The following is a 24,699-nucleotide window of genomic DNA, read 5'->3' as shown; positions in this document are numbered from 1 at the left end:
AAGGCCGCAGCTGGTGTACCAACTTATGCTGGTAGAATGCACTCCTGGACACTGCAGCCTCCTGGGCTTCCCAAGTTAGCTCAAAGTCCAGGAGGACTCCTATACTGTATACTTGGTCTTTTAGGGGGAGTGCAAAGTTGAGGTTTACTGCTATCACCCTGTTAGCCAGCACTCTGTCTGCAAGTTGGGAGGAGTTGGCACCGACTACCTGACAATAAGACCCATTTGATTTCCTTCTGTGGCGAGGACTGGAATTGCTAGGTGGAGCCTCTTTTTCCACTCCATTAAGCCTCAGAAACGATACCTTGCTTGTTCTTTTCAGAAGGCCAGTTTGGGTAACTTGGCAATGCCATTGGGCTTTGTGAAAGCTTATAGACCAATGAGGATACAGTGGAAAGAGGAAAAATGTAAGACTACTTCACATTCCTTTGTAGCTAAGAAAGGCAGGATGAAAACCAAGATGTCAAAAAGAGCAAGGAAGTAAAAGTTTCTGTTTGCTATGACTCAGAAAGACAATATAAAAACAATCGCTGCCTGCAACTGTGTTGGTATGTTAAATGCTAAATAAGATTTTAAAATGATGTTGCAAAAGGTTATCTAAATACTCCTGGTACGTTCTTACAGGCTGCTCCCATGTTTTGTGATTTTTAAAAATCTGATCTGTTAAAGCAGTTCAGTGTACTATGAATATTAAAGAAGCAATTGATTTCCATACCTTGCAGCAGCTTCACCAATAATAATGAATTGCACTTTGCATTTATATAGCACTTTAGACTGTTCCAAATACAGGATTCTGTTCTAAGGATTACAACAAGCTTTTGAAGTAGGTGTGTATTATTGCAATTATGCAGCTGGAGGCCTCAACCTCAGAGAGAGAGAGAGAGAGAGGCTTGCCTAAGGTAAGTTCATAAAAGAAGCAGCCGAATTTAAATGTGTGGGGGGAGGTGTTCCTAATTTATACAGCAGTCTCTTATCCACCGTGCTACATGCTCTCTTAGACGAGGCTCTTTATTTGATCGTAAAATCATGAAATGTAAGACTCGTTTCAATGCAGTTGAGAGAGACAAAACAAACTATTGCAAAATTCATAGGCAAAATTTCAAAATGAAAGACTTCTGGCAGGGTTTGGCAGGAGGCCTTCTCGGGCCCCCGAGGGACATATATAGCAGTGCATGGCAGGCAATGCATGCCAGCAATGGTTATGGCCTGGGGCTCTCTCTCCCTTCTCTGTCTCTCATGTGCACATGCACAAACAAACTCACTTATCCTCCCCCACATCTCAGTGCATGAGGATGATGGTTGAGCTTCCTCTCCCAGTGCTCTGAGATTCCATTATGCACCTCCTCGTCTCCCCACTGCCTAGGTAATTAGAGATCTCATTACAGACCTCCCCGCCCCGCCGCCCAGCTGATCGGTGCTGAGAACATTGGTTCATATACTCCTCATCTGTTCCCAGCACCGATCAGCTGGGCAGTGGGCAGGGGAGGAAGTGAATCAACCAAGGTTGGGGAGGGGGACTGTGGACCACTTGTAGGTCAGGCATGGGCTGTGGATTTCCCATAGATAATCTATGGGCGAAGGAACTGGGGTGCGTGGAATATGATAAGGATGGCCCAACAAAGAACAGACAGACAGGTAGATAGGTCTCCTAAGTGCAAAGCAGCGACTGAATGGCATGCCTGAGCACCAGGCTGTTAAAGAACAGCTGCAGACCCTGAAATTTGTATAGAAGGAGTAGGATTTTTCATGATTACTGGCTGGTTCCCTACCTAGGAAGGCTCCACTTGTTGGTCTGCAGGGTGTGAGGTTCCCTTCTCTGGCCATTTATCTTGGGACGATATCACACATTACAAACAGAACAGCAAACCCAGGGTTTGCTACCGAGTGTGCATGTATGTTATAGAGATGCAGTCATCAGAGAGCCAGGATTGGCTGAGGCTCCTATTGAATGTACCTGCAGGATGTGTGTGTTTTTCAACTACTTCATTGCCACACTTTCAATATTAGGCGAATGTCTAAGAAAACAATAATGTGTGAGGTGCTCCTGATGGTACAGTGAATAAGGGACCATTGTCTTATTCTCAGCTCAACTCCTCCACTGCTCAGCAGTTTCCCACTGTAATATGAGAGAGAGAGAGAGAGAGAGAGAGAGAGAGGAACATTACAAAAACACTAAAATGTGGTACTCAGACTCAGAGATAAAGCTTCAGGTCAGTGGACTGGTGTCCCCTTGGAGTTAAAAACTGAAAACCTTGGAATATTTTGAAATTACATTAGTATCTTCTGAGAGCATGGGGACTATATTTTAGTGATCTGTTTCTCTCAAGAGCAATAACATTTGTTTTTAACATTTACCTGTTGAGTTGAAGTATTGTATTCCTGCAGTATTGTTAATTTGGATACTGACATTTCTTGCATTGTATCAACTGTACTAAATATTTATTGCAGCATGTATTCTAGTCCTTTCTTTTACTTAAAGAGAGAGTCAGCTACTTTTCCCCCCTGTTCAGTAGCGGGTGTGCCTTTTATTTAGTGTGGTTTTAGCTGAGCGTGGGTCACTCTCTCCCTGCAATAACTTAGTTTTCAGTTGGGACAGCTTAAAGTTTTGTTTGACGTCACTTGGTATATATGCATATTTGGGAATTGTTGAATAACCTTTTGAGATGGTGGCACCTAGAAATATATCTCAATCTCTTGTGATGAGCCAGAAATGAAATGAATAGTCTGTTTCCCTAAGATCTTTCCCTGGTTCTTTTTCTTTTTTCTTTTTCTTTGCCTGTCCTATGTGAGAGTTCACAATAAAGGGGAGGAGGGGTGGAATAGAGCCTTTGCGTGCTAAGGCAGCTGTGTTTAACAGGTAGGGCAGGTATGGGGAAGTGCTCAAGGCTTACCGCAGGACTCCTTCCCACCTGCAAACTCCGATCAAACACCTTGACAGGCAACCAGAGTGGGAAGCCATGATGTAATTGTAGGAACCCAAAACAATCGGCCCTTTCATGGCAAGATGATAACAATCAAAACAGTATGTTAAGGGCCCTGCCATGCAAGAATACACATGCACATTATACACTGTAGGGAATTGAAAGCCAGAGTGAAAAGGGGCTTGTTAAGAATATGTAGCCTACTTTCATAATCGGTCTGTAAAAGAATAGGCCCTTCAAAACAAGGCTTTAGGCTTATAGAAGGCTTTCTGTGCCTTGACCTTGCAAATATGCAGAGATGCCAATTTCTATCTTTTATTTAAAACACACACACACACACACACACACACACACACACACACACACACACAAAAACTAGAGACTTCCAGACTTCCAATTGGCAGAAAAGCTGTGTAGGGTCCAGTTTATTTGGTCTCCATTTAGGGCAGGCTGATGTTAATAAAATAGAGGGGAGAGGGAACTTCATCAGTCCAGAGAAGTTTCAAGGTCTGTGTCTGCCAATACTTTTTCTTGATACCTGCCTGATCAAAGCAGATTATCTTGTGGAGGGAATGCAGGAATAGGATAAATGATTTTTTTATCTCTCTAGTGTACTGTGGAGAATTCTTAGCAATACCAATACTATCTGCTTTCCTTCAGGGCAAGTGTTTCTTCCTTGACACTGGTGATAATACTGTTATTGTGCCTACAAAGTGTTTTTTTGCAACTACATTTTGGGGGGATGGATAGTTAGATGCTATTACACTTTTAGACTGTAATCACAAACCCACTGAAGTCAATAATAAAACATTCTGAATGAATCGGGATCTTTAAAATCATGCTTGCATCCTAATGAGTGTGGGAAAGCAATTTTGCACATTTCCTGTATTCTCACAACAACCCCAAGTCTGCTGCCCTTAGCACATGGCCAGTAGGCATATGATTTTGTAAACCGCCCAGAGAGCTTTGGCTATGGGGCGGTATATAAATGTAATAAATAAAACATAATAAAAAAGAAAGAAAGAAATTCTAACGAATTCTGGCTTGCTGTGAATGAGGGAGCATGCTGGTGCATGCTGTCTGTTTGCTTTCATTGCATTTGTGAGTGGCTAAACAATTCATTGACCTCCCATTTGTGGTTTGCTTACTGGGACATGTGAACGGAGAAGTCTGACTTGTCTCTCCCCAGACAAGCCGGAGTGATAAGCCAAAAACAAACTGGATCCTTCATCTCTTGGGAAAGCTCTATGACAGACCTATGTTTTGATTTTATCTACTATATGTTGAGACTTTGCTGGTACAGTCTTGGGCCATTGTGCATATAGTTTGGCTAAATGCTTAGAAACACTGATGAGTGGTTTTCTGAATTGGTTCTGACTGGTTGCTTTCCTTTTCAATCTAAAGGTACAGAACGGTTTGGATTTTTTTAAGATTGGAAGATATTAATATATCCTGCTTTTAAGCGAGATTTGCCTTCCTACTATTTTCTCTAATTTGGGTGTGGCTTATGGTTTGGCTAGCATGGAAATTGAGAGTAGAGATGCAGCCTAATAGTATTTCAGACTAATCATCCACAAAATACTATGTATCTCCACATTTCCAGAATAATTGGATATAATGGGGAGAAGGATGCATCTTTTTTCATCATTTTAAAGCCCAAACAATTATAGGAGGATTTAATTTTATCAAAATTCATGTTCTAAGCCCCTAAGGCTGCGCTCCTATACACACCTGTGAGTAAGTCCCATTGAACTCAATAAAATTTACTTCTGAACAGGCATGTACATAGGGTTGTAGTATTGTAGCACACTTCCAAAATCACAAGCATGGCAATGTAGTCCTGCACTTTATTTTATTTTCCATGGCTTCAAAAGCAAAGATTCCATTCCATATATTTTTTTTTTTTAAAAAAAAAAGCTTAGGATTCCAGATTTGCTCCTGCTCCTTTCCTTTCCTTCTTCTTCATCTTGCACCTGACCCACTCACTCCTTCTCTATGAAACGAAGTGAAATAAAAACTCGCCCAATTGCTTTTTAAGGCAGGCAAGTAGAGCAAGGTCAGAATAGGTTTTGCCTTCTCGTGGGGGAAGGCACAGTGGCAATCTTGTGGTTTTCTTTTTGCACAGACCCCTCCATTCACACTTCCCTCCCCCACCCATTAATTTGTTGTGGTTGGGGCTCGTAATAGCTGCTTTGTGCTAAGGAGAGGCGAAGGGGGCGGGAGGTGGGGGGTGGGAAGCTTGGAGACAGCAGCTCTACTGTTTTCGCAAAGAGATGTTTTCCCTACAGTCTTTTCCTCCTGTGTCTCCCTCCTTCTTCCCTTTATTGTAATTTTGTCCTGGGTAACAAAATTCATAGCTTGGCCTCCTCCTTCCTCAGCTATTTAAAATGTTTTAAAACTACTCAGAGAGATTCCCCCCCTCTCCTCCATCGCCGGTCTTATTTTACTACGATGAAACAAGTGTTTAATGTATCAGAAAAGGATCTTTCTTGCAGCTGCTGAAGTCTCTTAGAGTGAAGGATGAAGGCAGTCTTTGTGCCGAGGTTTGAGCCTCCTTTAAGGGAGAGGACAGAGGGCACAGAAAGAGGCCCTGCTGTTGCTGCTGCTGTTGCTGCTGCTCTTTTCAGATGCTTAGTAATCACCACTGGCTGGCAGACCAATCTGGCTAGCATAAACACCTCTCATTTTTGTTTGGTGCTGTGATCATACTCAAGAGCCCCGTTGCAAGTGCCCTCAGGTTGCGCCAGGTGCTGCACAAAGGCATTAGTGAAACATGTACTCAAGACTGGATTACTGCAATGCGCGCTATGCGGGGCTGCCCTTAATACTGCTCCGGAAGCTGGAGCTAGTGCAGAACGCAACAGCTCAGCTGTTGTCAGAGGCTGCCTCTTTTCAGCATATAACTCCTTTGCTGAGGGAATTGCACTGGTTACCTATTGGCTACCTGGCCAGGTTTAAGGTTTTGGTACTAGTGCACAAAGCCCTAAACAACTTGGGACCAGGATACTTAAGAGAGCGCCTTCTCCCTTACCAACCTGCCTGATCACTGAGGTCGTCAGACATGAGGCCCAATTGGAATCCACCAGGAGAAGAACCTTTAGTGTAGTGGCCCCTTCTCTGTGGAACTCTCTGCCTCTGGAGGTCAGGCAGGCACCAACACTAGGCTGCTTCTGGCGCCTCCTGAAAACACGTTTTGAGAAGCCTTCCCCAACTGACTAGCCCCTGTTATTTCTGGCTTCTTTGTTTTTAAATTGAACAATTTTAATTTGCTTTTTTAATCTTTCTTTTACTGTTTATACCTGTGCTCACCGCTCTGGAATCTGTGTTAGATAATTGAGCATGATATAAATATTGTAAATAAATAAATAAAGTACTCACCTATCCTAAACCCCATATAAATAATAGGATATCAAAGATGGCCTGCCTTTCAATTTTTCAATATATTTTTTTTTTATCAACAGTATCTCCGTCAGTTAATAGTTCTGGATAAATATGCCCAAAATCAGATCAATGGCAGGAAGGGTTAAGTGCACTGATAGGGTACTGACCTGCTGGGGGCTTATATGGTTTGACAAGCTCTTCCATGGCTCTTTGCCAAGCCAAGTGTGCATTAGGAGTGCTGAACTGATTCCTCTACCCAGTCAGTCTGTTGTAGTTATATATGTAGTGTGAAGGAAAGCTGAGGTCCACCCAGCGCCCCTGCAAGGTAGGCTCTGGAGCAAACATCTGATGTTCCAGACAGCCACCTCCCTAACCCCGTCCTAAGACAGTAATAGCCAGCCCTTCAGAGAATAACCACACAGACACACCTTAAGGACCGAAGCAGTTTATTTACACATACTAAATCTAACTCGTAAGGCTCCAGTCAAGGCTTAAGCAAAAGGGGAAAGGAAGGGAGAGGAGGAGGGGGGAGGATAAAGGGTTAGGAAAGAATAGCAGCAATCAAAACATACGCTCAAAATGAACCCACCACGCCACAAAGGTGGCTAGTCTCCACTGGAGCACTGCTCCCATACACTCCCTCCTTCCTCCCTACTAGGAGGCCAGGACAAATCTGAACAAGGCCAAAAGAACCGAACAAGACCGCAGCCATTTTGGCAGCTGGTCTTCACATGTAGGTGGCATGCTTTTTCCTCCATCCTGTCATGGTTGACGTTATTGTGGGGGCTCATTCGTTAGCCATCGTGGAAGTCTTCTTACTTCAGATTTGTCCCTTAAGATGCCCTCTTCCTCTTATTACCCTTAGTATCAGGATTAATCCCTTTAGCTACAGTTTTTAGAAGGCTAAAACTGGAGGCCGGGGTAGTTGAGGGGGAGAGTTGTGGATTTCATTACTTTCTCCCATAATTCAAGCCCTGTTGTGGGCACCACCAAACAGAGCACTGTCCCTTTGCCCAGTATTCAGCTCTACTTGACGCTCCAGTTCACACGCAGAGTTCTTGTATCATTTTCCCCATTTCCTTTTGCAGGCAGGCTTGCAGCCCAGTGCTACTACTCGCCTCCCAGGGCGAAATTGCTCAAGTTTGATAAATCAGTTGCAGCTTGCCTCCACCCTCTTCATTCTACCACTTTGCCGGGGGAGCTGCGTGCTGGTTCCTTACGTAGAGTTTGAAGATAGCTCCCAGCTGTGCCCGCCCATGCAAGCCAACAGCCAGCTCCCCTCCTCCTTCCCTGCAGGCACTGATCTGAGTTCTCTGGTAGTATTGCTATGTGGTTGAAGAAAGAAGAATTTCTCTCTTGGATCTTGATCAGAAATTCACACTCCAAACCTCCAGTCCAATTAAGAGAGCATATTTATTGAAGAGAGCATCACAAGGGGCAAGAAGGAAAAGCAAAGAGTACTTAAAAAGAAAATGAATTCTAGGAAGTAACTTACACATAGGGATCGCAGGAACTTGTAGTGCTCGTGGCATCCTTAGTTTCATGAGGTGCCAGGGGGTTCAGAGTAACAGCATGCCCAGGTGCCAGGGATCCCAGTAACTAAGAAAAAAAAGAACCCTATTTCATTTTATTAGGTTTGGCCAGAGGGAGAGGATGAGGAGGATGTCCAGCTCAGTTCACCAATCAGGTATGTTGCACATAGGCAGGAAAATGCTTCTGGGCTGGGAGATGAAGCCAGTGGAACACTTTGCCCGGTGGAAACTGCTTCCTGGTTGTGGATTTGGAAGCCCAGGGAAAGACTGTTTTTCTCCAAGGAAGCTCTGGAGGCCAGTAGCTGCGACAGAGATGCTTCTGGTATTTGGAGAAAATGGACGTGGAAAGGCAGTACATCATCACTCTTTTAATTAAGGATCTGTATAGATAGCAGCCCTTCCAGTGAAGTGAATGAGAAAAGGCTGCACCTGCAGGAGCTCCACATGTACGTCAGTGCTCCTGCACACAAGTCAAGAGGAAGCCGCTTTCAGGCTTTGAGAGTGTGGTGGTTGTTTTTCTTTAATACGTAAGAATCTCACTATCAGGGACAGTGTCAAGGGGAGGCATGGCAAGGGCCCACAAGCCAGCAGGGGCCCACTGACCAAAGGGCCCTGGACTTGCTCCTTTGCTTCACCATCACAACCTGGTCCAGACAATGATGGTGGCGAGAAGCAGGAGTACTGGATGCCACTGCCTACCTGCTCTGCCTGTCAAGCCAGCAAGCAGCAGTAATGCTGAGAAAGCGGATGAGGAGCAATAGCAGTGGGTGACAGTGGTGGTCATAAGGTAGACTCACTGAGGGAGGGGCCCATGGAGGGTATCTTGCCCAAGGCCCTCCAAAACCCAGACCTGGCACTGCTCGCCATGTTGAAGTTTAAGACTCCAGTCACTGTGGGTTTGAGTGTTGCAACTGCCAAGGTTGTGCTGTATTTCAGGTCATCGGACTAGGATTGTAGATGAAATTTTTCATTATACCACAAGTGTGTGGGTGGCATAGGAGGGTTACTATAGGGCATGAGTGAGCCTTATTGGCAGAGCTTTCGAGGCAGCAGCTCTTGTCCAGACTGTGCCTTCTGGTGTTGTTAATCCTTCATGTTTGTGAGTAGTAAATTCCGCCACCAAACAGGGAAATGCAATAAGGGAAGCTTTTGTTTCCTTTTTAATTTCATTGTAGGAGAATCTCGCATGAGAGACTGAAACCCTCCTTTTCAAGTTTGTGCAGATGTAGATTCAACAGACAGATAGCCTAACATACACCAGGTGAGCCCATGGTTTTGTAACCAACACATCAACAGCATCCATGCCAAGAATTTTATGTAACATGCAGCCTCTTCCTCCAATGCCATGTATGTTGAGATGAACTGAAACTCAAATGCTCATTTGCAAACCACAGCTCAATTCTGGTTAATTCACCCTCCCAATCATAAGAACAATCACAGTGATTCATTGAGTTGTTTTTTGTATCCTTTTCATATTTAGCCATTTTTAATCCCATGACCATTTATGGCAAAGTACATATGGGGAAGTAATAGTCGTATCCATTGACTGGGTGGGGCAAAAAGTCCTTCCGTCCTTGTATTTCAAATCCAGAAATTTTCTTTCTATGGATTTATATTGCTGTGTTGGGATCAGAGATGTGCACCAAAATGGTTTATAATTGCTTGAAAAACTCTCAAAAAGCAGTATTTAACCCTTAGATGATGTGCTAGGAACAAGATAGGGTGCTGCAGTATTGCTGTATTCTGAGAGAGCATTTTTCTCCAGGCCTTTGAATTGGTGTTACTCAGATGCTTTAGCATCCTCCAGGCTCTGCCATCTGCCCAGCCCATTTACTATGATTCAGTGACCATTGGTGGCCCATTTTAGGACAGAGCACACTCACACACATGCACTGTATTATAAGGAAACATGGCACCTAAGTATGGAGCACTAGTGAACACTGGAAGCGGTGAGAAAAGTACAGGGCAGTACTGATGGGGAAGGAAAAGGCAGCAGCTATACTTCACAGTGTATAAAATGCTTTGAAATTCTTGGCTCATTTATCCTCCCAATAAGCCTGCAAGGTAGATTAGACAGAGAGATCGTGACTTGCCCAAGCCCACCCAGTGAGCTCTGTGGTTGAACAGAGATTTGAGTCTGGATTTTTCACATTAAAAACTCAATATCGTGCCTACATAACCACACTGCCCTCTTCCCACCTCCACAGACGAAATGTGCTCGTTGTTTAAATGCAAGGCAGCACTTCCATGACCTTTGTGTCTATTTTAAGGACAAATAAACTCTGGTGGTTTGACACTCCCTATGCAAGATTGCACTCCCCCTCAATCAGCAATTGAGCACTAAATGGATGATGAACTGTTAGATGTTCACATCTAAGAGCAGTTTAACACTAATCAGCTGCACTTTTTTGAAACGTTTTGCCAGCAGCACATTAAGAAGGTTAAACTGTTCATTGTCTGTCCCAGCTTTCCCAGATCTGGTGCCCTCCAGATGTGTTGGACTACAGCTCTCAGCATCCCCAACCAGCAATAGTCATGTCAGCTGGAAATTCTGGGAACTGTAGTCCAAAACATCAGGAGGGCACTAGGATGTAGAAGGCAGATCTATATCCTAACCACTAGATTTACTTACCCATTTGAAAGTCTTCAAAGCCAGGCAGTGAATTGGCCCTCATTTAATCATGCCTGAGTACCCTGCAGGCTTAGCATACATGGCCTCATAATTCCATCATAAAGTAGGCAGATGCTTTATCCTCTATTTACAATGACACTTTTTAAAGCAATTTCCAGCCCAGCCTTCATCTTTCCACTCCTGGGTGAAACCAGTCCTTGTTGCCCAATTGTGTAGTCCATGCTTCAGTTGTGCCCATCTTAAAGCCCTTCCCCTCTTCAGGGGGCCACAGCTATGCTAAAAATATGAGAGTGAAGCACTCTTACTTGGAAACAATGCATTTGTTCCAGAAGGCACACTTATCTGGGACTAAAAGAATGGATGTTCAACCTCAGATGGAATGCCTGAAACATGATTACATCCTACTTCAGCGATGACATTGCGGAAACTATGCCTTTGTGACTAGCACAAAATACTGATGGGGTGGGGGGCAGTGAGCTGGATCTCAACTTACATACCCTGAGTTATCTTGGACATGAAGGGTTGGAGATGGGGGGGAAAGAAGGTCAGGCCCAAGAAGGGAAATTAAAAGGAAACCAGGCAGATCAGCAAGCAAGGGAGCTTCTCAACAGCAGATGATGTGATAATACAACCCACCCACCCCCGTAAAACAGGAGTGGGCAGAAGGTAGAGCTGCATCTACTGGTAGATCTCTGGGTGGTTTGCTGTAGATCATCAAGGATGTCTCCTTCCTGATTATGAAGAAAGCTTGGGGTAACCAGGAGTGGATTGTTGTGTCAAAGGATAGTGGGCTTCTTTCAGTTCTGGTACTCAAATTCTTGGGCTCAGTATTCTTTATTTCCAAGTGTCAGTCTCTGGTAGGCGGATCGCAAGGATTCCAGTAAAAGAAAAGGAAAAAAAAACCCTGATTTTCTTCCCACAAGTCTGAAGTCTTCCCACCCCTGTGGTAAAAGCTCCAAGGTCAAGCTGACTCACTTGTCTAAACAACAGGGGAACTCTGCTGCTATGTTTCTCCTGGGGCTACCCTGGCCTCTGCCTTGTTCCACCTCAGCCTTGCCCTTTTTCACCAGCTTGACCAACACTGGGTCTGGTTCAACCTTGAAAGTCCCTTGTTCAGTGGTAGAGCATATGCTTTGCCTGCAAAGGGTTCTAGCTTCCAGGAAGAGCTGGGACATAGCAATACCGAGGAAGATGAACTAATAGTCTCTCCTGGCATAAGGCAGCTTCCTATCTTCCCAGGTAATAGCTGTGGACATAACTTGTCTGAAGTGAAACATTGACCTGATTTGTGATCCTGTTGAGCAATGTGCCTTTTTTTGGATTAAAAGTGTGTTCTCGCCATAAAGCTGTAAGGCCGTATGCTTAACAAAGTGGCAAAAACTAACAATGAAGTCTCTTGTACAAATCATAGACAAATAGAAGAGATTAGCTATGAAGAATGAACCCTGTGTTATCTGATAGTGTTTTTTTAACAGCTCATTGAGCCTACAAGGGCAGGTACTGGGGCAGAGGCACCTCACCAAGCTGCTTCCCCTATGAACATTTGCAAATACAGGATAACTCCTGTGGGACAGATAAAACTGATATTTCTCTTTTCCCTTGGCAACTAATCACATATTCTACACCTGGATAAGGAAATAGTACAGTTTTGGGTGATGGGAGCCTGCTTAGGGATGAGAAGACCCCATCTGAGCTCTGCAAGTAGATTGGATAAAGAAAATCCTTCCACTCTTTAGCTGGATTAGGAGGGAGCTGACAAGCAATTGGGGTGCATGTGTGTGTTTGGGGTGGTGGTGGTAGTGGTGAAGTTCCTTTGAAGCATTTAAGGAACTCAGTTCTTCAGAGTATCTGCTGCTCCATAGGTGTATGTGCTTTCAAGCCTCTGGGCATGTAAAACGAAGAGTCGATTGAAGAGTCCCGAGTGGCACATGATAAACTTCTCCATACATGTATTCCACTCAGTTCAGAGTGTACATTTGAGGGGGAGGGTAGGGTTGGTTGATTGAAAGCCTCAAGAATCCAGCATCTTTTTCAATATGGCAGAAGGTTCTAGCTGAGCGTTCTTCCTGTTCTGAAAGCTTTCCACGTGAAAGGAGAATGCAACAGACTCTCAAACTGTGGCATCTCACTGGCACTGCCAATGCGCTGTCCCTGTGGTCTCCAGCATGGCCACAGGCACCTCCTTTGGTGCCCGCTGAAGTCCCGTTTGTTTATTTTTTAAAAAAAAGATGGTGTTTTGGGCAGTTGCAGCCTTCCTTTTCGTTCCCCAGAATGCCTTTGGGTCCCACATGGGCTCAGAGGCTGTGAAATGATTGTTTTCTGACAGGCTGTACCCACCACGGCAGAGCTGTTTTCTAATAGTACCTATGACAGTTTCTCAAAATAGTAAATTTGCCCACCAGCCCAATATAGTGGGGACCCCTGGTCGCTATTCTGTTTGGAACCGGTGTATTATTTGACATTGCAGATATGCTTGAAACTTCCCTTTCAACTCAAGATTTGCATGAATTACCCATGTTGTCTTTTTTTAAAAAATGGTGTGATGTGAAAAGCAGGCTGCAGACATTCAACCCCCCACCCCCACCTCCCCATCTTTTTCTTTTTTAAGCTGGCTGCCCCTGGTGTGTGTTTCAGCTCTTTGGAATTCAGCATCAATAGCTATTTTAAACTTGCTCTCTACCTCCTTTTGACAAGTCTTTTCTCCACCCACCTCTGTTCCTCTTTGCCTCCCAGGGGCATTGTTAAGTTGAGTAACTTATGTAAAACACTTTGAAGATGAAAATCATGAGTTGGATGCCAAGCATTAGCATGATTATATTAGGCCCCAAGGGCTGAAAATTCTGACATTAAAGAGGCGTGTTTAATAACAAGGCACTTTTCTCCAACAAGAGGACTAAATCCCAGTCTAATGCCTCTTTATTTCCCCCACCCGTACGCGTGCTTTGGCTCTGTTATATAATGTCTATAATGTATTTCATTTTATTCACCCAGGAATTTGGCAATCGGGATTGGAATTCAAAATTTTCCAGAAGGACTAGCTGTCAGCCTTCCCTTACGTGGGGCTGGATTTTCGACATGGAGAGCATTCTGGTATGTCAGATCCAAAAGCTGTTTCTCAGGTTGTTTTTGTGTTTCCTGATACAATGGTGGAACTGGAACTGGATTAAATTGACTCTGATTCATATTACCTCCATAACACTACTCAAAGGTGTTGTTATTTATATCAGTTGTATTTCAAACTTTTTACAAAGCAGAGCGACTCTGTGGTGGCTGAATTCAGCTCTCAGTCAGAAATGCAAACCCTATAACACTCTGTCATTTACTTGGTGTAGGGCCAGGCCAAACCTTCCCTTAACTGCCTGAGGCAAAAAGGTCAGCTGAAGCTGGTGAACAGGGGATCCCAAGCCCTTCATTTCAAGGAGGGTAGGGTGGGATTCCTGGAAAGAAAGGCAGCAGCTCCATGGAAACTGATGGAATCATTTTGTGGGGAGCCCCATATAAACTAAAATAATCACTTTGTGGGATGCCCCATGGGAACTGAAGGAATCACTTTGTGCGGTCCTTTGTTCATCCCTTCCATAACCAGCAGTAGGTGGGTAACACGTTGCAGGAGAACTTGCAATCCTTCTCGCTGCATCTGCTGCCCAAGAATGAAAGGAACAGCCACCTTGACTTCTACTCAGTGGTGTAATGAAGCCAGCATATTGATTAACATGTGTAATAATAAAAGCATAAGAAGAGCCCTGCTGGATCAGACCAAGGGTCCATCCAGTCCAGCACTCTGTTCATGCAGTGGCCAACCAGCTGTCAACCAGGAACCCATAAGTAGGAAATGATGCAACAGCACCCTCCCACCCATGTTCCTCAACAGCTGGTATATATAGGCTTACTGAAGATGTCATTTGCCACCCACCTCAGGTTTTCCTGTTCCTCTGGTCGGGGTGAAGTTATGGGGTGTTGTGAGCTACTTGTAATATCAAGTATTTTGGGAGGGGGGCATGGTCTTGAATGGGCAATTAAAACCCATTAGCTTTACAAAAGACCTGCTCCTGTTGGAGATGAAAATGTCTAGAACTGGCTTCTTGAAAGAGATCAGTGTGGCTGCCTGCATTTTTTGTTTTCTTTCCTGGGGTGTATGGCTATAGAACTGTCATGATGAACCCCTACTCCTCAAAATTTACCCCTACAACACATTCAGTAGGAAATCTCAGCCCACACTGGATTCCTCTCTGTTGTGCTTCACAGAGGTTTCTGTTCAAGAGGAGTGGGGCCCAATCCTCTCACTGAGAGACTAGAAGCAACACTTCTTGCATCCTTCCTGGGTGGGGACAGGCATAGGTGAGGAGGTAAAAATCTTCTTAGTTTGCCATCTTCATCCAATCATGGCCTTCATGCTGCCTCAAGGTAGGTCCTGGTCTGTTCACTTTAAAGCTTGCATGATCCCATTGGCTACATTCTACATTTCAGCCCACTATTTGTTACTTATTGGTAATAAAACCTGAAGTACATGCACTGCTCAGGCTATTCAGGGAGCAAGGCCGAGAAAGGGAACAGGGCAACCTTGCTGTACAGCAGGGTGAAGCAAGCTCTTCAGGTAGCACCATGTGGTGAGGATAGATGAAGGCAAGAATTGCTGTATGAACGATGCAGCAAAACTTTGTAAACCATCAACACCATTTGGGCCCTGCGTCAGGCAATAAAATGCCTTGGACCAGCACTGAAATGAAAGCATAGACTTCCATGAAAACATAGCAATCCCAGTGAGACCATTTTCCCCCTAATGTCTCCGCTTTTGTCCTGAAAGTAATGTTGTATATCAAACTAAAATTGGAAGTAAATTTTTTGCTTGTTTGTTTTGGAATGCAATACATTGATGGAAAAATCTTGACTTCTTGGTTGCTATCAAAGGCTATGTCTCTTTCTGCTTTTTCTGGTGTTCTCTGCTCCTGACGTAACATGTGTTTGGATGATTAGGGGCTTAAACATGTAGTCCTAATTGTTTATCTGCATTGCTTTCTTTGTACATGTATCTATTGATAGATTATTATTTTTTTTTTGTATTTCTATTCCACTGTTGAGCCTTTCACAAGGCCCTCAAGAGAGCCATGGGTAAATGAGACACTCGTGTCCCCTATGAGTCAATAATGCATGGATCCCAAAACCAGCTAGGTGTTGCAATATATAAGGTTCACGAGGTGCTGCTTACTTACATAGGTTGTATGTAAGCTAAGTCATCTTTGTAGAAGAATTTGAAGAAAAGTTTTTTGTAACCTGAAAGCTTGCAGACCCTTGGTCCGTAAAAGTTTGTTCTAAACAGTAATTCTATACTGCACATCTTGTTCTGGGAAACCAGTGGGACAATAAACTGCTAAGCTGATACTGTCAACCCAGTGGTCTGTGCTCACTCTGTTTTGTTGCACTTATGGGATAGCTCACATAATTTGGATAAAGGAATGGTTTCCTTTCCTTTCATTCTGGGCTGGATTTCAAAACCGCTTTCCCCCTTCTCTGGAGGTGAAAAAGCCAAGGCCATGAACCCATGAGCTGTCAGGTTATATTATTGCCTACACACATGTACTGAGTGTTATGATGGATGAGAGAAACCAGGAGGAGAATGTTGGGAATGTCTGCCTTAAAAAATTCTCTTCTACATCCACCTAAACAATAGCTGTTTTCTCTAACTTAAGCTGCGGCTGCTGGTTTCCAATGTACCCCACAGTGGCAGACGCCCAGGTTTAGTTCCACAAGGGAGCTTCCAGAGGACTTTACTACAAGCAGCCTTCCCTATGGCTGAGACCCTTCTTTTTAGCATACCTCAAAACCATGATGAATTCAGTTCTCTCAGCACATTGCTGGGGGAGCTTGTAACATGTCTATATCCCTGTAGGAGTTTCTGTGGTGACAAGTTGCCACCTTTCTTTAAATGGCTGCCTGCAACTGTGATGCTCTTTCATAGCCCCCATCATGACAGTGCTGTGAGGCCTCAAGCTCCTTCCCAGCATCTGCATGGGAAGGAACCCAAGTGTGGAGTTGCCCACCACCACTGCCGCTACACTGAGCACCTGGGGAGATGGGGGAGGAACAAAGCAGCCAGAGGGGGATGAAGAGGGGGACACGTAGCGCCTGAACCACTGACCTCCCTCTGGCTGCCTGTTCCTTCCCCCCCACCCCACCTGTTTTTTTTTAAAAAAAACTGTATCTGTGAAGCTTCACAGATACAGATAATTTAAAAAAATGGGGGGAAGGGAGAAACAGACTCCAGTCTTCTCTCCTTCCCCCGCTTATTTATTTATTTATTAACAGGGATGTGCAGGGCTCTCCTGAGCTCCCAGAGGTCTGCCCCCTTCCCTGTCCAGCCGATGGCGACCAATCAGGGGGCGCATTTGGCTGTGACAGGCCTCCGCAGCCAAAAAAGTCAGTGTAAGTGTCCGACTTTTAATCAGTGGAGTTTCTGGGGTTTGCCCCCGTATGGCTTCGCAATGGCGGCAGCGTCATGTAGATGGTGTGCCGCTACTGCAGATCCACCCCAGGGCAAACCATTTGTCAAGACAAGCCCATAATCTGTATGCTACAACAGAACGCATGGACTACAACTTCCCTTCTCTGGTAGCCCACAAGTGCAAAGCTTCTCCATACTCTGCCATTGTGCATCACTTGAGGGCGTAAGAATGCTCTCAGTGAAGGGCTATGGCTCAGCGGTAGAGCGCCTGCTTTGTATGCAGAAGGTCCCAGGTTTAATCCACACCATCTCCAGGTTCGGCGGGGAAAAATCCTGCCTGAAACCCTGGAGAGCCGTTGCCAGTCAGTGTCAACAATGCTGGACTAGATGGACCATCAGTCTGTCCCAGTATAAGGTAGCTTCCTATGTTCCTAACAAATGCAGCCATCACATCTGTCCCCACCACTTGTGTGGCAAGTGATCTTACTCTCCCTATTTAGGCCCTGCTCATCTTGGGAAGCTATCCTTCATGCCCTTGCAGACGAGCAGGAAATGTGGCATTAGGAATACGTTGACTACTTCCAGCTAAAACTTAGGAAGCAACTAACCAGCGCTCTTGGGACCTTTTGATTTCCACATTGGATTCCATATTCCATTGAATCACCAGTGGTTTGTAGTTTGGACCTAACAGTTTATATACAGCTGTCAGATGGGGGCAACTTTATCTGTCAAAGTCTATAGCACAAAAATAAGCTTGGAATAAAAATCCATTCATCTTCCACTGCATGCAAATTGTAAACTGTTCCATCGAACAGGTGCCCAAAGGCTTTTCTGGTGCATGGCCCATATGTACTTCACAGCAAATTGAAAAGGTTACCCATGTACCATTGTTGCAGATATGGAACTAGCTACCAGTACACAACCAACCAAAATCTACAAAAGCAAAACGTACTGATCTTGGTGGTTGTGTTGAGAGGACATGGATAATATTTGCAGCCATGTCTCTCGTGGCACTTCTTCATCATCATAATGTGTGTGTGCATGTGTTAGCTTCTTTTTAACAGTCAGATTATAAGGATTTTCATTTTGTGGAAACCTTTGAGACCCTTAGTTGACAAATAATCTTGAAATTTCTTGTAAAGGGAAATGGACAAAGCAAAACAAAGCAAAAAGCATTGCATGGAGAGGAAGGAGGGAGAGGGAGAGACAACAGAAAGAGCATTTGCCTGCCTGCTATAGCCAGGTTCTCTCATTTTTTGTCTATAGCCTTTTGTCACCTTTTAGATTAAAGGAGGGGGATTGTCTGCTACCATGTTTGCTCAAGAATGAATGACTCTGGAGGAACTTCTGTTTGTTTTGTAATGGCTGGTAAACATCCCTATTATCCTGACTCCCGAGGAGGAGTTGACAGGGAGGAGAAGAGTTGATTTGTGTTGACTTTGCATCTCCAAACTGTGGCAGCTTGAGGGAGAAAGGATGAAAACAAACCATTCCACATAAAGGCAAGGTATCATATGCCTCTGCCTAGAGGTTCTCCAGTGACATTTTGTTTTTGTTTTGCTTGCAGGTATGGACAATTAAGCGGTATGGTGGAGCCCTTAGCTGGCATTTTCGGGGCCTTTGCCGTTGTGTTTGCAGAGCCTCTTCTTCCCTATGCCTTGGCTTTTGCGGCTGGGGCAATGGTGTATGTAGTGATGGATGATATCATCCCAGAAGCACAGATCAGGTGAGAAACAATCATTCAACTGCTTTCAACCTGTTCCCTTCACACTGTTTAGCACCAAGATCCCTCAGATAAGGTTAAAAGACAAACCCAATCTAACCTGGTCAAGCAAGATTAAATGCAAAACATGTTTCTGTGATCAAATATTACATAGACCTGGTTCACACATAACTGGCAAATCATTGGTTAATTAACCTAGAATTAGTAGTTAGCTTAACTGTGGGTTGCTTAATCCATAAATAACCTACAGTGTCCAGGTTTGGATGTCACATAGCAACCTCCAATCGACCTGATCGGGATTGAATATACCGAAAGGCTGCAGAATGCACCTAGCACATGCCATGGCAAATTGTGGGTTATTTAACCCATGATTTGCTGCTATTGTAAGTGAACAGCCCCATAAAGGAAAGGTTTTTGAAAGGCTTTAAGTCAACAAAAAATGAAATGAAACTCCTCTTTTTCTGTGATTAGTTTTTGAGGAGACAGGGCCAAACATTTAGGGTCAAACATAGATGAAATGGCAGTAGGCCAATCTCTTGAAATGCATGTCTGCTTCTATAAGGTAGGTTCTGAGGAAATTATTTTTATTAGTGAAAGGGGCACACTAGTGAGGGTGCTTAAATTACCACCAAACTCACAGGCATGTACCTAGGCACATTCTGCGGCCTTTTGGAATACTCAATCCCCCAATCAGGCTGATTGGGGGCTGCTATGTGGCATTCCCCATGGTTTGCTCCCACCCCCAATCAAGGCCCTTTTCTCTCAACTAAGCCCACTTCTAGGCAAGCCAGTGTGCTGGAGTATCCAGAGAATTGGATGAAGACCAGAAGTCTCAGGTTCAGGGCTCAGCCATGAAGCTCACTGGATGACCTTGGGCCAGTCACACACTTTCAGCCGAACTGGGATGTTGTGGATATACAATTGGGGGGGGGGGAATCCATGTTAATCACTCTTAGCTTCTTGGAAGAAGTGTGGGATAAAAATGCAATTTTAAAAATAGTATTGGAGCCCAGCAGGATAAAAAGAAATGACCTCACAGAGGTACACCATAGGTAGGGGAAAAGATTTAGCATCCTTCACCTATGTACCCCTTTTGCTTTTAAAATCTGTTCAGTTTGGTACTTGAACATTGCGATGTTAGAGGAGTAAATTTGTATGCTAGGAAATGTGCAGTCTTGCTTTGTAACTGTTCTCAATATATAACTACTACCCTCAGTAGTACTAACATGACAATTCTGGGTATTGTGGTGTCAGTATTCCATACCAAGAAACCCAATAACCCATTATTTCTTCGTGGCATTTAGACATTGTTCCTAGCACCATAAATCTTGCTGTGTCAGAATCCCCCAATTACAGTCTATGGAAAAAGCATGTGTGTTTGAAGCTTGGAATAGAATTAAAGCATTCTAACAGGAAATCCTAGTTCATTACTGCAGCAGTAGCCACCATGTTAGTGCAATGCAACAATGTTGTAGATAAATTGTTGTGAAAAGTAATTCCACCAACGTGAGAAAAACAAAATAATCAGACTTCCGTATGCAGACAGAGTGACATACATAATCAAGAGTGTGATTTTCTAAATAATAATAATAATAATAATAATAATAATAATAATAATAATTTATTACTCGCCTCTCCCTTTGAATCGAGGCGGAGAACAACTTTAGTACAAAAATACAGTATAAATCAGATACATAAAATTAATTAAAGAGCATATAAAATCAATACAACATCAAAATAATAATCAACACATCTTAAAAATTCTTGGTTTAACATTCATCTGGGTAGGTCTGCCGGAATGAAGTATTTTTCACAACCATCTTGGGATCTACATGTCCTTAATTTACTTTCTCGGGTATGGATAGCTTAGATGAGTCTTTCATTACTTTTACTGGAGGGAAATATTGTGAAGTCTTTAGAAGAAAGTTGGGGCAGGATAATTTTTGGAAGACTAATTCATTGTCATGTCAAACAACACTGTCATGTCAAACATCAACACTTTATGGAATACAGATCTACATTCCTCTTTTTTGCTTTACAGCGGCAATGGGAAGCTGGCTTCCTGGACCTCCATTTTAGGATTTGTGGTCATGATGTCCCTGGATGTTGGACTTGGGTAACAGGAAATGCCATCTTTCCCCATTTTGACCTTCAGAATATGTCAGTCTGGACAAAATGCACAGCAGAAACTGGAATGGGAACATTGTATTTTACATAATCATATTGATCTGGGTTAATGATGATTTGCCTTTAATTATATGGACTTTTAAAATTCACCATAACATTATGTGGATGGTTTTTAGAACACATGGGAAGGTTCTTTCTCTTGCCATCCAATTATTTCTTTTCCATCAGGGATTTTGGTATGGAACATATCAGTTAAACTGCAAGGCATATTGTATTCCTCCAATTTAGGGGTAGGTTTTCACATTCATAAAGGTCAGGTCTAATCTGTGGTGATTGTCTTTGCTGTGTGTTCATAAATCTGGTGTGGTATAATGAGCAGGGGAATCTCAAAAAGTTTACAGGCTTTCAGGCACAGAGATAAGTGACATATGAGACAGGTATGTACAATGCTTTCTTCAGGGCTTTGGAAATATTCAGGTAAATAAGTTGTTGAAATGGATAGTAACATTTTTTTAAAAAAACCCAGTAACATAAATGAGATCATAAGAGTCTTATAGGTGAAGGAATGAGCTATCTTATTTGCACACTATATGGGGAATTACCTGGAGAGCAAGGGAGTATCCTTTTTCAGACTCCAAGGTGTTCCTGGCAAATGTTAAGTGAAAAATGTGCTTCTTTCACATGTCCAGGCCTCTAAAATACTGCCTTTCTATGCTGATTCATTTCCTAATATGTCTAATCTAGCTAAAAAGATCACCCTCCCATTTTAGGCTTATGGTATTTACCACTTTGGTGGAGGCCAGAGAAGCCTCTGTGAATTGCTTATTTAAACTCTTGGCACAGTTGACTTGCTAATATGTCATTTCCACGAACACACTCTAACTGAATTCAGCACGTACTTCTTGAAAACAGATAATATATGGCTTATCCCCTATGGCAGAAGGACTTAATTTCCCCCCAACTCATCTGGATTCTTGTTTTGTTTTTTGCTGTTGCTTTAATTGCAATTACATTCCTTGCTATGTCATTAGGCTGGAGTGATGCTTCCCAAGGGTCATGCAGTTACCATCAACATAGGTGCCCATGAACTAAATTAAGGGAATACCATGGAATTGTTTCTTCAATTTGGGTGGTGAGTGGTGGGAGAGGGTTGTTTTTGTATACAAGGCCAGTACAGAATGATGATTAGTAACTGATAATGAATTTTTAACTATGATGAGTCTGAATAAAAGAGCAGTTTTTTTAAAAAAAATGTGTTTTGAGTCATTAGATCATTTCCTTTCCCTTTACTTTACTACCTTGCTCCCACTTATTTTAAAATGATTTTTCTGAGCTGCCAAACTCTTGAGTATTCTATCTGTAAGCCAGGCTCAATTGAAGTTGGATTTGCTTCATCAGATCCTTCCTTACCCATTCTATGCTGCATCTGCTATACAGCAGGACCAATACAGCAGGACCTTTTTCCACTTGATTGCTCCCACCAGACCTTCCATGGGCCAGATGACATCAAAGGGTGTGGCCACAGCCATTGACATTACCTCCCCCCCCCCAATTTGTTTTTTCTCTATGCTCTGAGAGCCCATTATTTCCCGTGCCGGCAGCATCTCGGTTTTCATGTGGCACCTGGTGTCCCCATGTCACCAATGCTTGCCACATGAAGCAGCTCTTAGCAGCACAGGAAGCGCAGCTGTTCTTCCCAGCATCAACAGAGGCCCATTCCACCCACATTACTGCTGTTATTTCCAATCTGAGGTTGAAGATAACAAGGGACGGTCCAAATTAGGCCTGCGGATTGTGGGTTATGCACCCCTGCAGTAAAGCCAAGCTGAGCCTAACAATCCATATTGTTTGGTTGCATTGTTAACACAATTGATTGTGAATACAGCCCATCTGCCTCCCAATCCCTGGAGTTGACCTTGAAAAGTGAACAATTCACATTAGAAAACATGTACTCTTAGCACCAGAAAACAGCTAGGGCTCTCCCTTTACAATACAGACCCTGCCTACATTCATTGGTATACGTTGAACTGCAAGCTGAGAAGACCAAAATCATTTACAACTGGTTACCTCCAGTAAAATGACTGTAGTGATCTGGTGCTCATGATCCCTAACTTCAGATCCTTAAGGCTGTGATGCTTTTTCTGTACCGAGCTGCAATTTTAAACATCTCTGTTGTTTTGCAGTATGCATACTGTAGATATGCATAAAGTGGTACTGCAGGTGTTTCAGCCCAGCAGGGATCAGCTGACCCAAGGAGTCAATGGGGTCCCATCTGGTTCTATATGGCCTGGTTTTTCAGTCTGAAGTCATAACTCATCTGGAGTGTGAGCTGCTTATTCCCTCCCACTCACCCACCAGTTATAACACAGAACAAACCACTGCGGACATATTAAAGAAGTACGTCTTACAAAGATGTTAATGATTGGACTCACTATGCATGTAAACAAGGCATATCAGTGCAAATAACAATATGCTTTGTTATCAATTGATGAGATGGGTTGTTGATAAATGGGTAGTTTTCTAATGAAGAACTTTGTGGACTTGAAATGCATTGACTGTTATTAAGGACTTGTTTACTGCACCCTTGGAATAGTCCCTTCTACTTTCATTGTCATTCCTGAACAATTGCTAAGAAGGTACTTACTCCATGGTGTTGTTTCAGTGTGTCATTGATATGTCTGTATGTCAGAACAAAGGGACAAGGAGAAGTTATAAACCAAGAATCTCTTTTATTGAACTATCTGTAGATGTTTAAAAGTAAATGCAAGCTCTTGAATCAAATGCAGGTGTTTTTTTATCTAGAAAAGATTTGGGGAGAATTTGGGGAAGGTTTGGAAAGTATTTTGATTTGTGAGGTTGGACTGGGAAGGATCAGCATTGTTGGTTTTCCCAACTTGTCTCTCCACCATTCTGTTCACGAATGTAGGAAAGATATAATGCCAACCTGCTTTCCTTTGTCAGGCATTAATAAAGCATATCCTTGTTGGGGCGCCAGTAAGTTTTGGATTGATTGAGAGTAGCAGTTCATAACAATATTCTTCCTTGCAATCTTTCAGCAGTGGCTCTTGTGCTGATCTGAACAGATGGAAGGGTTCATTTGGGGTGATGCACTTCCTGGGGTATGGTAAGTTGAGGCCATCAAAACCCGCCTCTTTAGGTTAAACCAGCCCCTTAAATTGGGTCAAGGCCAAGGAGGAATCCCTGGGTTTACAGCCTATTTCCTTCTATGTTGCCCTGGGCGGATGCCTAATCACAACATTATGCTGCCTCTCCACAGTGATAAAAAGGGCCAGTTTTCACATTGGGAATAGACCCTATTAGTTCTGCATCCCAAGAGGTCAGTAGCCTATGCTGCTTCCTCGTTAAGTAAGCATGGCAGGAAAAGGACAAACACACGACCCGTTTATCCCACCACAGTACTGCTGTTTTTACGTGCTGTTCAAGCATGAGCTCCATACACGGGCTGTACATGGGTACATTCTGCTTATCATTTCAGGGGGCGGGGGGCGGGGCGGAGGGTCTTGTAAACATTGTTAATGTTGCGAGACAGACCCTCACACATGCTTCTAACACCCTGGCTAACGCTCCCTGGCAGTCTTTCTTTCAAACCCCAGGCATGTGGCTGGCAGAACAACCCAGGAAGTGGGAAAGTTGGGTGAGTGATTATGTCGAGGGTTTCCTGGTGCCACCAAGAAAGCCCACAGCCATTGGGGACAGGCAGATTGGCAGCTGGTGGACAACCAGTGCTATCTGCATTCTCAGCCATGCCGCTCTGCAGCTCTGCCGGCAAACGGTAAGAAGGAGGAGGAGGCGGAAGGGCGCAAGCATGTTGGAATGATGCTGCTACTACCCCTCACCATCACTGCCCTTATCGTAACCTGCCCCACCCCAACAGCCCACACACAACACCTAATTTCGCCATCACACAAGTACATGGGCTGGCA

At 43.7% G+C, this 24,699-nt stretch overlaps 1 protein-coding gene across 4 annotated transcripts in view; it reads left to right on the top strand.

The window, feature by feature from the left end:
- The window catches only part of SLC39A11 (solute carrier family 39 member 11), a 451,624-nt gene that overhangs the window by 283,243 nt on the left and 143,682 nt on the right, over positions 1 to 24,699 (top strand). For 3 of the 4 annotated variants that reach the window (XM_063120074.1, XM_063120075.1, XM_063120073.1), the window contains 3 exons: positions 13,458 to 13,556; positions 18,473 to 18,631; positions 20,670 to 21,992. In XM_063120074.1, coding sequence (XP_062976144.1) covers positions 13,458 to 13,556; positions 18,473 to 18,631; positions 20,670 to 20,748 — 337 coding nt within the window. In that variant the 3' untranslated portion in view covers positions 20,749 to 21,992. Of the gene's footprint in view, positions 1 to 13,457; positions 13,557 to 18,472; positions 18,632 to 20,669; positions 21,993 to 24,699 lie in introns of those variants that run through there. The other variant, XR_010025183.1, reaches the window with a different exon arrangement.

The sequence above is a fragment of the Elgaria multicarinata genome, chromosome 3 (genome assembly GCF_023053635.1).
Source record: "Elgaria multicarinata webbii isolate HBS135686 ecotype San Diego chromosome 3, rElgMul1.1.pri, whole genome shotgun sequence".
NCBI lineage: Eukaryota > Metazoa > Chordata > Lepidosauria > Squamata > Anguidae > Elgaria > Elgaria multicarinata.
Note: the sequence above shows the minus strand (reverse complement) of the source record. Positions and strands in the feature narration are given on the sequence as shown.